The 16,012-nt window shown below is 35.2% G+C and overlaps 1 protein-coding gene across 3 annotated transcripts in view; it reads left to right on the top strand.

Moving 5' to 3' along the window:
• The window catches only part of LOC103058753 (histone-arginine methyltransferase CARM1-like), a 68,670-nt gene that overhangs the window by 34,106 nt on the left and 18,552 nt on the right, over positions 1-16,012 (top strand). For all 3 annotated transcript variants that reach the window (XM_025163513.2, XM_007423376.4, XM_007423377.4), the window contains exons 6-7: positions 7,762-7,939; positions 10,151-10,241. In XM_025163513.2, the coding sequence (XP_025019281.1) occupies positions 7,762-7,939; positions 10,151-10,241 (269 nt within the window). The remainder of the gene's footprint in view (positions 1-7,761; positions 7,940-10,150; positions 10,242-16,012) is intronic.

Genomic DNA, 16,012 nt, shown 5'->3' with positions numbered 1-16,012 from the left:
GACTTAACTAAATTGCAGCTTCTCTTGTTCTTGGATGGATCCACTTACAGTCAACCAAGAATACTGGGCATATTTCAGAGAAAAGCAAGCAGCTTTTTTCCTGGGATTGCTCCTCTCTCACTTCAAATACAGTAACGGCTTGTGGAATATGCAAGTTATGGTGATCTCGTTCCCAGTCTGTCCAAGATGGAGAAATTGGATTAGCATCGCAGGTTTAGACTACATGATTTGGAAAGGCTAGCAAATTCAGTGGATACTGCTTTCTTCCTCTCCCTTTCTATAATTCCAGGGAAGTACCTGAGTAATTTATGTAAAACTCTGGCTGTTTCTAAAGTCGTTTAGACTAATTCAGATGTAATATCTGGATTATAATTAAAATTTTGTGATCATCTCGGTAGTATAGTAGGCACATCAAAAACAATATTCAGCTGAAGCCAAGCCCACTACCCAATTTACTTACTTCACTTGTTCCAGCCATCATAAGATTTACAGCCAATTTCTAGAATGGAAATATTTATCAAGCAGGAAAGTTAATACTCACCTACAGATGAGCAATGGCTGGAAACATGTGTGCAGTAAAAGGAGACAAATCCACACACAGCCAGGTAAGACAAAGAGGAATTTCCTAAGCAACTTCCTTCTCTAGAGAAAAAAAAATGATTGTTTTGAAATCCAAGCTTTGAAAGAGAAAGAGAGAGAACTTGGTGGAAGAGAACATGAAAAAGGTGCCATGGGGAGGCTGACATAAGTGGGCTTTACCATCTTTGCTGAGCGTCAAAAGTAAGCTTCAATATTGCAGAAAAACTAAAGGTGAGTCAAGGCATCCTTGAATCAGAAACAAACTTCTGATTCAAGGAATTGGTGTTTGGGTAGGTATACTGTAGGTAAACCAGTTTAGCTAAAACTTTCTGTCAGGATTTTATCCTTTATTTTAATGTGTGGACTCTAGTTAAATGCTTTAATATCTCTGAGATTTTAGTATTTGTGATGCTCTTTAGATCTTATGTTGTCTGCACATGCTCAGTGAACTGTGTTTTTTTATATACAACTTGGAGTCTCATTACATCACAGTGATTCTTCTTAAGATGCTGTCTGATTTTAGCAGTGCTCTGGGGTTATTTTCGCCAAGCATGTTTGTTTTCACAGGTGACTGCTTAAAGTGAAAAAGAACAATTTACATCTCTGTTCTTATTTTTAATATAGTTTAATTTACAATTAATGCTTATTAGATTATTCTGACTCAAGAGGGTGGCAGCTTTCCCCATAGTACATATGTCGAATTTATACAGGTAGTCCTTGTTTAGTGACTGACTTGTTTAGTGACTATTCGCAGTTGCACCGGTGATGAAAAAGTAACTTTGTGACCAGTCCTCGCATTTATAACCTTCACAGGTCTGTAAAGCAAAGGAAAGCTGAAGTAAGATCATAAGCACAGTTGTGGTTTCATTTAGTGACCACTTTGCTTAGCAACCAGGTTGCCAGTCCCAATTATGGTCGCTAAATGAGAACTCCCTGCACTAGACTTATGATAGGTGGCACAGTAGAATTCTTTTCACTTTTATCATTCTTGTTTTTCTTTGATTTGCCAGTATAGATTATGGGAATCCCTACATGTCCCACATGCTGGTGTTAAGGGGTCTCCTACAGCATAGTCTAAGCAGATAGCTAGTGGCTGCTGTAAAACTACCAAGCAGCTGTTCCAAAGCAGGAAGGCAAGCCAGGATGTGTAAAACCCAGAGGGTTTCTGGGAGACGAAGTTGGAAATCTCCCACCTTTCACCCTATGGACTCAGCCCTTGCCACTGCGGTAGAACATTGCAACCAGATTACCTCTCTGGTTTTCAGATTTTTCTTGCATGACTTTGTTCTTGAATTACAGTTGCAAGAAACATTCTTTACCTCATCTCAAATAAGTGCTGTCAAAGGGTGTATTTTTTTAAAAAAAATACTGTATTAATGCAGCTTTCCCAGTCTGTTCTCTTCCTATTGTGTTGGACTATAGATCTGTTTCATGGAGCCCAAATTACAAGGATACATTATACTACGCCTTGTGGTATGAGGCCAGAGAAAGCTGGATGATAGGATTAAAGTTGTACTTTTAACTTATATATCAAAATAAATCCCACTGAACCTGCTTAGGTTCTCTTTACAGAATTAACCAAATTACTGTATAACTGTAACAAACCATTTGAATACTGTGCCCCCAAGTTTAACTGAGAGTATATTCTACAGAAATAGTGAGATTTTTCCAAATGGCCATGTTTAGAATTTGAATTTAAATTACTTTTACAAAGTCTGAGAAGTAATGTGATGATAAGCTGGAGGAATTTTATGGAGGGCACTTGAACAAACAGAGCATGGGAGCAACCAGCATAAGGAAAAAGTTTTCTACAGTATATGGGAGAGGTCAACTACTGATGGGATCATTAGAAATAAAAAATTAGTCCTTGAGGAATACAGAGGTATTTAGCACATGAGGCTGGGGAAAGGGAAATATTTCTGGGGGTTTTGGCAGCAGGGTTCCTTTTGAACAGAGGCCCAAAGAGAAGAAGCTATCATTCTTCCAGATGCTACTTGTGCTTGCCACCAGGCAAGGTTTTCTATTTAATGACTCAAAAGCTGTTTTGGGGAAGGCTATTAGTTCTGTACTATTCCAAGAAATTTCCTATTTCTTTAATATGTCTGTGTTCTTCTTTCTTCAAGATTTATTCTAGGGACAGTTAATATTATTATTAAAAACAATAAACAAAAAAATTCATATTAAACATTAAAACCCAGTGTTTTATCACTTTTAATTAAAGCATTTTAAAGTATTTGAAAGGCCTGGAAAATCAATGATGTTTCTGGCTGATGCCTAAAAGCAGAAGAATAGTAACCAATCATGACTATTAAAAGAAACTTTGGACCATAGTGTCACTAGTAGGAAAGGCCTATTAAAGTTATTGCAATTTTTGTTTCAGCAAATTGTGGGGATGCTCAGAAAAAGCTGAGGATGACCTCACCACATGTAGAGAATAGTATAGAAAAAAAAATTAGATGACTGTGTTCTACATTGAGTAGGGTAGCCCTCCTCAATTTGGACTCATCCGGAAATGTTGGGTCTGCCAACTTCAAGAATTTGCAGCAATCATTTCAAGTCTGGATAACATTAATGTATAGCAAGCACCAGGAATTGAACTGAGAACTTAAAGAAATAATGAATCTGTAAGTATTGGTAATATGATGTTCCCAGTGCCCAGAACTGGTTAGTCATACAACATCTGTCATCATATAGCACATAACAGTGAAGTAGAAAGCTACCAGAGCATGAATTATCAAATTGTCTCTACCAAAGGAAGGTACACCAGGTTAACCAGATTTGTATAACAGTTAAGGGAGTGGAAAAGGTCCTCTTCATTATTGATAGTTTCAGTGATAAAGTAGATTTAGGAGCACCCATCTTTTGCATCTTATATTCTGTTTGGGAATTCAGCCATGAATAGCAAGTAGAGAAATGGAATACAAATTGTATATCTATTTTCATTGAGCCTACTGGCTCTATACAAAATATTAGCTTTAATAAGGAGAAATATTGCAATTGTGAAATAATTATAAATTTTTCTTGGCCTCTCCTAAAATGTTTATTGTCATTGCTTTGAAACCTAAATGATAAAAATTACTAGATGCTGAAGATCTCCCTTCTCACGCTAAATTATCCCTTTGAGAAACAGTGTGCATTGATGAAAAAGGGCAGAATTCTATATAATGTTATATCCAGAGGAAAAAAAAAGAAGAGAGAGGAATAAAAAGAGAAAGGAATATCACAGAATTTGGGTGGCCCATTTAGCTGTCATACTATTAATTAAGTTAAGATGCATAGAAATATGGATACCGGATTAAATACTTGTAAAATAAAATATTATACATGTATAATAAAATATTGTAGAAAGCAGCATTCTTCTACCCATTAGTAATGCTGCACAAGCCTCAGCATTCAATCCTTTCATCTCCCAGTCCACCCAATCTTCCCAGATGCTCATTCCCAAAAAAGAAACCTGGGAATGACATCTTGCTTGGTTGTCTTTTGAGGGAAAAATGGTTTTATTGTTACTCACATGTAGTCTGCCTTGTTTTGTTCCCTAATCCCTTAATATCTGGATGTGACAGTGGCTTACTTAAGGATTAGTGAATCCCTAGTAAGCTTCTACCATAACCCAATCTCATTCCCCCAGGTTCATGAGGATTGGCATCTAACCTCTTCTGTAACTAATCAGAGTTTGCAGCCAGTTTTTGAAACTGAAGGGTTAGACTCTTTAGGCTCCCAAGGTTCAGATTCCAGATGCTTCTAAGAGTGAAGTTGGTTGTAAATCTGTCTTCAAATACCATCGTCAAATCTTGGAGTGTCTGCTCCTGTTTCTTGTCTTCCAAGTTCCAACATTGCCATCCATTACAGATTTCTCAGTGGCTTATGACTGTGCCTTATATTATGTTTTGAGCCTTTGCTAACAATTCTGACTTCTCTGCATTACAGATCATAGGCCATTTCTTCAGCCTAGCATGACAGTAACATGATGTAAAGGTGACATATGCCATACTTACCCTGGAGGAATCTTTGTCAGACATTACAAAAGAGCTATCAGCTTTGAAAACTGTTGGTCTGGGATCATGTCATTTTTTTAATGGTTAGACACAAGCTCAGATAGGATTGCAACAGATGTTGTTTTCATCAACTGTCCTCTACTCATGGCTTTGGGGATAAATTGTTGCCTTTAAAGTCTGATGCTTGTCTTAAAAAATCAGCACTGAAGATGGATTGCCAAGCTCTTTAATAACTCTGTTAGCTGATAATTCAGCTTGCTGTCTTACTAAATTAATGTGAAAAGAATTGCAGGACAAAATCAAGTCAGTTCAGATTTTTTGGCATCATGAATTCACAAAAAGATTAAGACCATCATAGAACCATGAATATGTGTCAGTATAAAGTTTATGACTTTGTAAAATAGCTGGAGTGTTAAAAATTGTAAGAATTCTGCATTCTTGGTATTAGGCAGTTTACTTTCATTTTCTTAAGTAAAAGCAGACCCTTTTACTTGTTTAATAACTTGGCCCATTATAGAAAAAAAATCTATCATAGTTTATAAAAGCCTGGAACTTCCTGCTTTCTACTCTTCTGTTCAGCTTTAACCATGACGTTATTTTTAGTTTTTTTAACCAGTAAAAGAGAGTAGCTTAAGATTAGTTTATGTTTAAATTTAGATGTGTGCATGTATGTGTGTGTCTAAATGCAAAGCACCTTTAGTCTTTTCTTTAATGAATTTCATGAACATGCATACTTTTAAATAATTCATTTCAATGTTATTGTCTTCACTTATTTTATAAAATGGGAAATGTGGTTAGAATTTAATTTAAGCAAAGAAATTTAGTTCTAAATTATTAGCTGTATTTCTGGCCTGAGAAGTGGAAAATAATGCTGAAAAATATACATAATCAGTATATTTTAGGGCTTATTCACACTTTGCCATCTTGCAAAAGGAAGTGCTTTCTCTATTTAAATTCCTTCCTGATGCCCACCACAGTTACTTGGAAGACTATCAGGACTGTAGTCCTGTTGGGGAATGTCCTGATTCCTATCCTCAGCATGATCTTAACAACCAGCCGGACCACTGGTTGATGGACTGTCAGAAACCATCAGGGCACTGCAACTCACTAGGGATATACAGAGAGCCAGAAAATAGCAGATTGTACTGGAGGCCTGCAAAGGCTACATGTAGCTCGTAGTTTGCCAAATATAATCTTTTCCCTTTCCATTCCAGAGATTAAAGCAAGTATAGGTAGGTTAATATTACTGCAAGGACATACTTGGATAACCATTCATAATACTAGTGAGATTACTGATTCATCTGTTCTACTAAACTTTTGGTCTGCTTTCATTCATTTTAAATGCATTTTAATAACTCAAGAATTATGCTCTGTAACACAGCATAATCCAAAACAGTAGTTTAGGATTTGTCTCAGATCATAGAGAGCATTTTGCAACATACTGATAGTGACTGTATTTCAAAAAGAATCTGGAAAGCTGCATCAGCAAAGTAGAAGAGTTGGAAAGCATCATAAGTCCATGGTATTTATTGTTGCTAATAGTGTCAATATCTGTATGACAGTACTCCATGAAATCATCTTTAGAAATTATATGGTGCTTTTTTTTGCAGGGATGTTTCATAAAATATGCATCCAAAAGCACATTACAGCCACTATGTATTACTTATTTGTTGGATTATAGCATTTCTGAGAATCTAAGAGCTATAGTTATAAAGGTTGGGATAAAATTTTCAGCTTTGACTTTTTAGAGTTACAATAAACAAAATTTGCAGGTAACCTTATTAGGACCTACTTGATAAGCTGTCTTTTCATTCTTTTATCCTAATTCTATTCTAATTTTGGACAAAGCTTTCATTAAGCTGCTGCATGAAATGCTTTCAATATAAGAATTTGGCAATTAAAAATTATTTGTTATTACAATACAGCCTAGGAAAGAGAGCAAATATTTCCATGAATTTACACGGTGGCAAGAGAAGGCAAGAGTCCCTTGGAGAAATAGCTTCCCTTTCTACCAATGGGGACTATTGTGATTAGGTAAAGGAAAGATACTTTCTAGATTTATAACTGAATCATACTAGCCTTCTGCAGACTCACTAAAGAGATGGAACACGAAGGTTAATATACATAAATAAAAATCAAGCTGCAATGATTATATATTTCATACAACTAAAATGTATTCATAGGGAAGCCCGCAAGATGATTATATTATATGTGAGATTTTGGTGCCTTCTCCCATGATCTTATTTATATTTTATGTTATTTATTTTTAATGGTTATTTAAGATTTGTTTTAATTGTTTGTTTTATTGTACGCTGCCCAGAGTCATGTCAGTGAGATGGGTGGCTACAGTGGTACCTCTACTTACGAACGCCCCTACTTACGAATTTTTCGAGATACGATCAGCTCCGGCCCCAAAAATTTACCTCTGCTTACGAACTTGCCTCAATTTACGAACTGGATCCACGGCCATTTTCCGCCCATTCCACATGGTCCGCGGCCATTTTTCCGCCCGTTCCACGTGGTCCGCGGCCATTTTTCCGCCCGTTCCACGTGGTCCGTGGCCATTTTTCCGCCCGTTCCACGTGGTCCGCGGCCATTTTTCCGCCCGTTCCACGTGGTCCGCGGCCATTTTTCCGCCCGTTCCACGTGGTCCGCGGCCATTTTTCTGCCTGTTCCACGTGGTCCGCGGCCATTTTTCCGCCCCTGACACGTGGTCCACGGCCATTTTTCCACCCTGCCGCGTGGTCAGTGGCCGTTTTTCCGCCCCGACGCGTGGTCCATGGACGCTGGAACGGATTAACGGTAATTACATTGAACCTTATGGGAAAATTTACTTCGACTTGCGACCAACTCAACTTGCGATCAGAGTCACGGAACGGATTAAGTTCGTAAGTAGAGGTACCACTGTATATACATTTGATAAATTAATATCTTAATTAATTTAGCTTTGATTCAGACTTATTTAACAAGCTGAGTGTACAGTACAGAATGCAAGAACATGATATATTATTGATACCACTTTTTGGAAACTTAATTCCATATAAAAGATAAGTGAAGACAGCTGGATGCAGTTTTTCCAGAGTTCTATTAATCCACCAACTTGATGTCTAATTAAATTATTTATGAATCAACAAAGCTAATATATATATATATATATATATTTTACAACCTCATTACTTTACAGATTTTAGTCCAGAGTAACAATCTTGCTGATAAGATCAGTGTTCTCTCAGGAAAAATTGAGGAAATCGCCCTACCTGAAAGTGTAGATGTTATAGTTTCTGAACCAATGGGTTACATGCTGTTCAATGAAAGGATGCTGGAAAGTTACCTTCACTCCAAGAAATGGCTGAAGTCAAATGGTGAGTCTATATGTTTGCAGATACTGAGGGTCTGCATCTCACAAACAGATCTCACAGACAGAAGCATAATTCACAGTTTATGGGATATAGCCACTAGTAAGAGAGACTGCTAGTTTCCTTTTGGCATACAGTATTACATAATAATTGCTTTTTACCTTCTGTCTGATCACCCATAGTTATCTTGATGCAGTAGATAGACAATGTGATTCTATTGCACCCAGCAGCCCTATCCCCAGTTTTATGTCCAGATACCAAGATATCTTGGTTTCCAGACTAGATAAAAATTGTAACTCAAGTCAACAAAGTAATAATGGGATCTCCCAGTCTCTTTCTGCCCTGGTAGCATCAAAATATGGATCAACAGGAGGTAGAGGAAAAATAATTTTAAATCCTATTTAAAACTTGTATAACACAGGCAAGCTTTCTCTATAAAGCACCAGTTTAGAGAATACAGTAAAACCTTGGTTTGCGAATATAATTCGTTCCAGAAACATGCTTGTAATCCAAAGCACTTGTATATCAAAGCGAATTTCCCCATAAGAAATAATGGAAACTCAGATGATTCGTTCCACAACCCAAAAATATTCATATAAAAATGATTACAATACTGTAATATAATACAAAATAATAAAGAAAATACAAAATATAAAGAAAAATAAAACAAATTAACCTGCACTTACCTTTGAAAACTTTCGTGGCTGGTGTGAGGGAGACAAGAGAGAGGAGGGTTATTGTGTAGGACAACTTTCACTATCACTAGCATGGGAGACGATCACCCACAATCCCGCAGCGAGAGAGAGAAGAACCATTGGCTCAGTTGTGATCATGTGACATTTGGCATCACGTTCTACTCGTATTGCAAGACAGCGCTCATTTATCAAGTTAAAATTTATTAGAAATGTTTGCTCATCTTGCGGAACACTCGCAGATCAAGTTATTCGCAATCCAAGGTTTTACTGTATGTGGGTTTCATTTATTTATTTAGTGCAATTATACATGCTAAACAGAGGAGTTGGGTGCAGCGTAGGAAATCAAGCTTTGGCAGGGTGGTTTTCGGCTTCTCGCCAAGCCTCCTTCTAACCCAGGAAGCACAACTTTTAACCTACATTTTTAAGTGAATCAGACTTTCTGGTTTGGCCTAATTTGCTCTTTTAAATGTGTTATTTTTGCTGTTCTTGTTCCTAAAATTTAAATCCTAATTCAATGGCATTGTGCTAATGTTATTTTTCCTCATTTGCAAAGAGGGGCAATAAGGATATATTTCTGTCTATATTATTTAATCCTAAGAGTTGCCTGTATATTGTAATTGTAACTGAAACAACTTATTCTGAATAAAACTGAATTCAGTGATTTGCTTGGGACTAAAGAGCTTTAGGATTTTAGTGTACAGTCAATACCTTTTTGAAAGCAGCATTAACAATACTTTGCCCATCAAACTACAAAAATGAATCAATTTCTTTGTAGCTAATGGTCATTGATTTATAAGATGTATGTTTTCTTGTAAATGTCCTGTCTCTCCTTCATGTGCTAGTTCTTCCCTATATTGTTAAGCTCTTAAGTAATTCACCTATTATAATGATTTCATCTGGTCCTTCCCAAATGTTGTTAAGCTTTTATTTAAGTGAAGTGTGACTAACTGGCAGGATAAGTCTGTATTGTGGTCATAATTCTGTGTTACATTGCATTGAAATGGTCATAAGGTTTGTAAAATGCTTTGTGGTCATTTGATATTCCTTAATATACTAGTTTTTAATACTGACAGCCTCTAAGATTATCTTCAATGAATCTCTGAAAAAGTTGATGGTTGATTAGTAATAACTATTTATTGTAAGTTATATGTTGAGTCTTCACCTTAAGAAATATGATCCCGTTTTTCCAGCAGTGGTGGATGAACTGGAATACTCTCTTGCTTTTAATTTAAGGAATTTATTTAAATATCTAATTGCTAATGTGTTAAAAATATTAATGCTTTATCAGCTTGTGGCAGTAAGTTGGCATTACCATCTTAAGTGCTCTCTTGTTGTCAATTAATTTACTAAAATGTGACCAAGAATTAAAGCAAAAATTAGTTTCTACTGTTCATTTACAAAAAAAAAAAAAAAATGAACGGGGTGGGTAGTAAATAATGCCTCTTGGATATTTCCACTAAATTTTTAAGAACTACATAGAAGATTTGAACTTTGCTACTGTATATTATCTTTTGTTCACCAGGAATGATGTTTCCAACATTTAGTGACATTCATTTGGCTCCTTTTTCCGATGAACAGCTCTACATGGAACACTACTCCAGAGCCAATTTTTGGTAATAATTATTTCACTTTTTTCACGAAAAAAAGAGAAAGAAAAGTATTTTGCTTGGCAATTTAACAGGAATTTTCAAATGAAACAGCTTCTTGGAATCATAATGCAGTAATGAATTATAGATGTCTAAAGTAACTGCAAAATACTTATTTTACTGGTCTACAACTGTACCACTTAGGGCTGATTCTTAAGGCCATTGTTATATTTATTTATATATCCCTACACACTTGTTTTATAGGCTGTCAAAAGTCACAGTCATATTATTTGTGCAGCAATTACAGTTACCATGCAATAACTTGGTAATTTGAAGCCCGGGTCACATTGCCACTCTCCATTTTGATGCCTTCTTAATTACAGGCAAACAGTTCTTACCTAGGAAAGAAATGATTGTATATTATGAGAGTATACTTGCAAACTGAATGGTAGTGATAAATAGTATGGCATATACCTGCTCAAAGCAAAGAACTAGAAGAGAATAAGGAAAGGGTTTATGCGTTGTGTTTCAGTGGCAGCAGTAATGCAAGGTTAATGCAGTACTGGTTGAGTCTCAGTACAAAAATCAAAGAAGCAAAAACAAAAAGTGTGAGAAAAAATCAGAATGGGCTATGGTAGTAATGCTACTGAAGTAGTAATATTGTGGCAGCCATAATTCAGTAAGAAGTAAGATTTATAATCCAGTCACATATTTTAGAAGTGAACTCTAACTCTGAAGTTGGGTTTGAAGATTGAATCTTTTCATTTTAGGATTTTAGCTACGGTCATGTTAAGAACTGAATGGATGTTGTCCTGTCACTGCCTTTTCCAAAAATCTACCCTGCTCCTTAATGAAGAATTTTCCTCAAGATAGGTCAGCGGTGATATCAAAGGATGATGAACATAGCAAAATATAAGAGTGAAACTAGACATTAGGGTTAGTTATTAGTGCACCTGTGTCCTATAATTGCTTCCCTTCTGATATCATAACACATCTAAGTTTAATTCAATGTATGATAGTGTTTCATCACATTGAACATGTTCTCATCTTTCCAACCTATTACAAAGCAAGGAATATTTTAACTGAAGTTCCGTATTGCTTGTGTCATCTAGTTCTATGTTTTGGCTAGAATAATTCAGTTTGATTCCCTTTGGACATACCATAATAAAGAAAGGAATTTGTTTGGATGACATTTAATATACACTTAATATACCTACTTTGCATTTTAGACTAGTTTTCATTCTGACAAAAACTCTTGTATCGTCCACTTTCTGGGCTGAAACCGTCTTTTGTCTCCCACCCCCTCTAGAGGAACAACCATCCTAGCATATTTCTTTTCCCCCACAGCTCTTTAAAATGCAGCAAAAAGATACAGTACAGTAGTTCCTTGAAGGTGATGCAGCTCCTCTTGGTAGCTATCATTCCAATTTTGAGAAATCACCAATAAAAGCACATAACATAAAATAAAAGCATGAATGAGTAAGGGCAATGTTTGAATGCAACAATGTGCATGGAATGGGGAAAATGTTCTGTTTTGAACTGAAATAAACTGTTGTATTCCAGAGGTTTCCTAAACCATTTCAGATCAGCCACTGTTTGGCAAAACTGAAACTTGGACTACTCTAGTTCTGAGTTTTTCTCTGCTTTGAGCAAGATCAAAGATGTTGTGAGATGAGGAACTATATAAAGCGTTTAAATAAATAAATAGCAAGAACTATTTTAGAAGTTTTTACTAAGACACAATCAGTTCTAACACATTACAACTGTTAATGGATTAGATAATTTGTGATCTTTTCACGTATTACATTATTGCATCAGCATAACCATCCTGTCTTCCCCTCCTTTTCATCCCCCTCCCCAATTTATCCTAATTTAAATCCTGTATCAGTTTAACCCAGTGTTTTTCAAACTTGGCAACTTTAAGATGTGATTTCAACTCCCAGAATTCCCCAACCAGCATACTGGGAATTGAAGTCCACACATCTTAAAGTTGCCAAATTTGAAAACACTGGTTTAACCACTCCATGCATGTGATGAATTGAGCTTTAACTCACAAAAGCTTATGCCTTTTGATAAAATTTGTTAGTTAAAAAAAGTGCTACCAGACTCCTTGATATTTCAGTAGGGTATCTTTAATGCTAGCTTGGGTTAAATACAGAATGTTGGAAACTATCAGAGGAATTTCCCACCCTCAATTATAATGAGTCAATTAAGGTGGAGTATTTTTTTATTTGAAATGCTTCTTCTCAGATTTCTATCCACCTGGTTAAGTTGCTATTTATTAGACTTGTCTGCTTGATTGTTTATGTCTATTTTCTCTTCCATTCCTTTCTAGCAACTCCTCTCCCATTTAGTTCCTTGCGTGGACCAAAACACATATTTTGGTTTGGCTGTGGACTACCTCAGACCAGCCAGTTTTGTGCACAATGGGTTCTGCCTGTCCATATTTAAATGCAGTTTTTCACATTCTCTGATTGGTCAGCTGAAGTAGTACTGATCAACTAATGGTGTTTGCAGGTTTTCATGGTTAGGGACATTGAACATACCTTTGGATCAGCTTTAAAGTGCTTTTGAAGGAATAGGGAGCCAAAACAGTGATGTGGAGTTACTTCCAAATCCACTCCCATGTAAAGATTTTAGGCTTATTAAATTGGTTTTCTCTGATGGGCAAGAGTGGGTGTGGATATAGATGTATGGTAAATATGTATACAGATATATTAATAGCATTCAAAATGCTTGCATTAAGTAAATTATTTATAACTAAATTTGGATATATGTGTACAAAATGGTTACAGAACTAGGTGCAGACTTTTTTTCAAATAGTTTCAAATACTGATATGGAAACAAGGTTGAAGAAAGTTAAGATTGAAGAAAGGAAACAAAATGGTGTTTCTCAATTGCCTATTTTTCTGTTTCTTGCTTTCCCCATTGCAGTGGGCAGGTGTCATAAGAAAGGATGTAACAAAAATGATCTGCATAACTTTTGCTAAAATGGCTTATACTACTTTAAAAAGTGATATTAAAGTTTGTTTCAATCTTGCATTTTTAGAATGTATATGAAGGATTCAGTTGATTTGTCTTCCAGCAAATTTGTTTGATCAGAATTCTGCAGAGATTTTATGCAATAGGTATTCTCATAATTTTGGAATCCTGCATTTGTCATTCATCTGTGAACATTTTCTTTCTTTCTTTCTTTCTTTCTTTCTTTCTTTCTTTCTTTCTTTCTTTCTTTCTTTCTTTCTTTCTTTCTCTCTCTCTCTCTCTCTCTCTCTCTCTCTCTCTCTCTCTTTCTCTCTTTCTCTTTTAAAACACTTAAGGAATAAAATAAATGACTACATAAAAGGAAAAAGAAAGTGAAAAAAGTACATAGTGGATGAAAAGTTAAATATCAATACAATTTACAATATCAATACAAAAATATCAATGCAATTTACAGTTATAACATTTAAGATTATTTCACTGATTAAATAATTAATTGAATATATAAAACTAGACTCATTGTATCATCTTAAGAAATAATTGAAAATCACTACTAAACTCTAAACATTTAATATTTATATTGATATCACCACTATTTGTCATTATTCCTAAAATAAATGCCCATGATATTGTAAAAAGAACAGAAGAAAAAGGAGAAAAATGAAAAATTGAGGCAAACTCAGATACTCAGAGTATAGTTTTTAATGTTTTTAAATATTTTGATGTAATCACTAGTCAGGTACAATGGGAAAGAATTTAGAACTCAATACTATTTTTATAACTCTGAACATTTTCTTGTCATAAGCCACTCAATCATTTCTAGTGTATTTTATGTTTCTGAAAATTGATACGTGCTCCTGCATTGTGGTTTAGTTGCTTGTTTGATAAAGCAAAAAGTTGATGCATCCAGATAGGTTTGTAGAGCAGGTGCCTTTTTATTTTCCAGCTCATTATATCTTCTGCTGGGCAAATGGCATAGAATCTTGGGATCCACCATTCATAGATAAATAAAGTATATTTCTGGGATGAAACCATGGGCACTTATGGCCTGTGTTAGACCTTGGAGACTGGCAAAAACAAATGGAAGGCATGACAATGCTCACCTCTTACATTTTCTGTATTTAAGCTTGACTGAGTTTACTAGTCAGTTTCCAAGCATTGTCACTCACCCCTTCTGTACTCTGTTTTTTAAGCCCTTTACTTCCTGAAATAGCAAGGATGTTTGAGATTTGAATTCATTAGGACCCCTTGTTAGAGTATCTGCTCCTGAAAATAAACAGAGCGCTGAAAGAATATTGAGTAATTGAATAGCAGAATATCCCATTAAAAGAAAAATATTAATAATATAGTTCTTGGATGCAGAGCATGAGTTAACCAGCTACCAATGAATAAAACAATGAATCAATGAGTTGCTCTGGAGTTGGGTGGCACCAAAATTGAATAAATAAATAAATGCTAACAGACATTCATTATATTTGAAGTAAAAACTAGATTTATTAAGAAATATAAAGTCTCACTTCTTGCTAAAGTATACCTTGAACAGTACAAAACAAACAGGAAGTTTCCTTTGTTTCTTAAACACAGAGACTTATTTAATCATAGGCCAGGTGAGAAATAGATGTGATGGATAACCTATGGAGACTTTCCTCTCATAGATCATTCCTCATTTGTCCTAGTAGTCAAATAGGCTCCTAGGTACCCAATTTGGAGTTATGTTGTAGGTGTGTGTATATGTGCATGCATGTAGTCCATAAGGTCATACTAACAACTCAAGGATTAGTTGCACCAAGGTAGTTCATGCATAGTAAGCCTATCCAGTAGTCTGAGAGGAAGCACAGAAGGTTTATCTGATGCTTTTACTGATTAAATGCATTTTAGTTGGACTGAATTGTACCTTCTTAGTTATTTGAAGTTTCATTGGTAGAAAACATGGCTCATTTATTGATTTAAACTTATTATTCCACTGATTCTTGGCAATTTGCAATAAAAAATAAGACAATTAAAAACGATTAAAAACAAGCTTACTTAAAAAGGAGTATTTGTTTTAGGGCCTTTTCATAAGCAAATGAAGAACCTAAGTCCCTCAGTTCAGCAGGGGCTGTATTTCAAAGATTTTATAAGAACTGGGAGGCGCTTTAGCCATTATATAACTTGCTTTTGCAAATAACATTCTTTATGCAGGAGACAAACATCTACATATTTCTGCATTTAAGGAAAATACGCACATTTGTAAATGGATATTTGTAGCTCCTGTAACCTAGAAATTTTTATTTTGTTCAGAAGTCAATTTTTTAAGAATAACTGAGAAATTCATCCATTTCATATATTTTTGCACATTTCAGAATATTGTGATATAGTTTACAGTTCACAAAATGTGTGTACATTAAGGGAAAATTTGCAAAATAATTTGCAAAATAATTTGCAAAATATCCATTGTATAGAGAAAAATTGTATGCAACAGCACGTGTTCTAGGAAAAGAAAGGAAATCTGAATGAAAATGTTTATAAGATTTAGTGCAACAAATTCACAGATTGATAGAGAAATAGGCCAAAAGTAACTTAAGGTCAGAAAAATGCAGAAGTGAGAAAGCATGATATGCATTTGGCAAATACAATCTTTGGTAATTTTTAGGACAATTGCTTTAGGTATAAAGAGATAAATGAGGAATCAAAGCATAGAATATAAAAGGTATGAAGAGAAGGTGTGGAATGATTTATATGAATGTAAGGATAAACAAGGGGGGGAAATGAGGTATTGAACAAATAAAACACTTACTTTAAAATTGACATGAAGTTTCGCTTTTCTAAATCCTGCCTAT

Source organism: Python bivittatus, unplaced genomic scaffold (assembly GCF_059951505.1).
Source record: "Python bivittatus isolate LINGU-HERP-01145 unplaced genomic scaffold, Pbiv_v1 ctg000850_np1212, whole genome shotgun sequence".
NCBI lineage: Eukaryota > Metazoa > Chordata > Lepidosauria > Squamata > Pythonidae > Python > Python bivittatus.
This window is presented reverse-complemented; position numbering and strand designations above follow the sequence as displayed.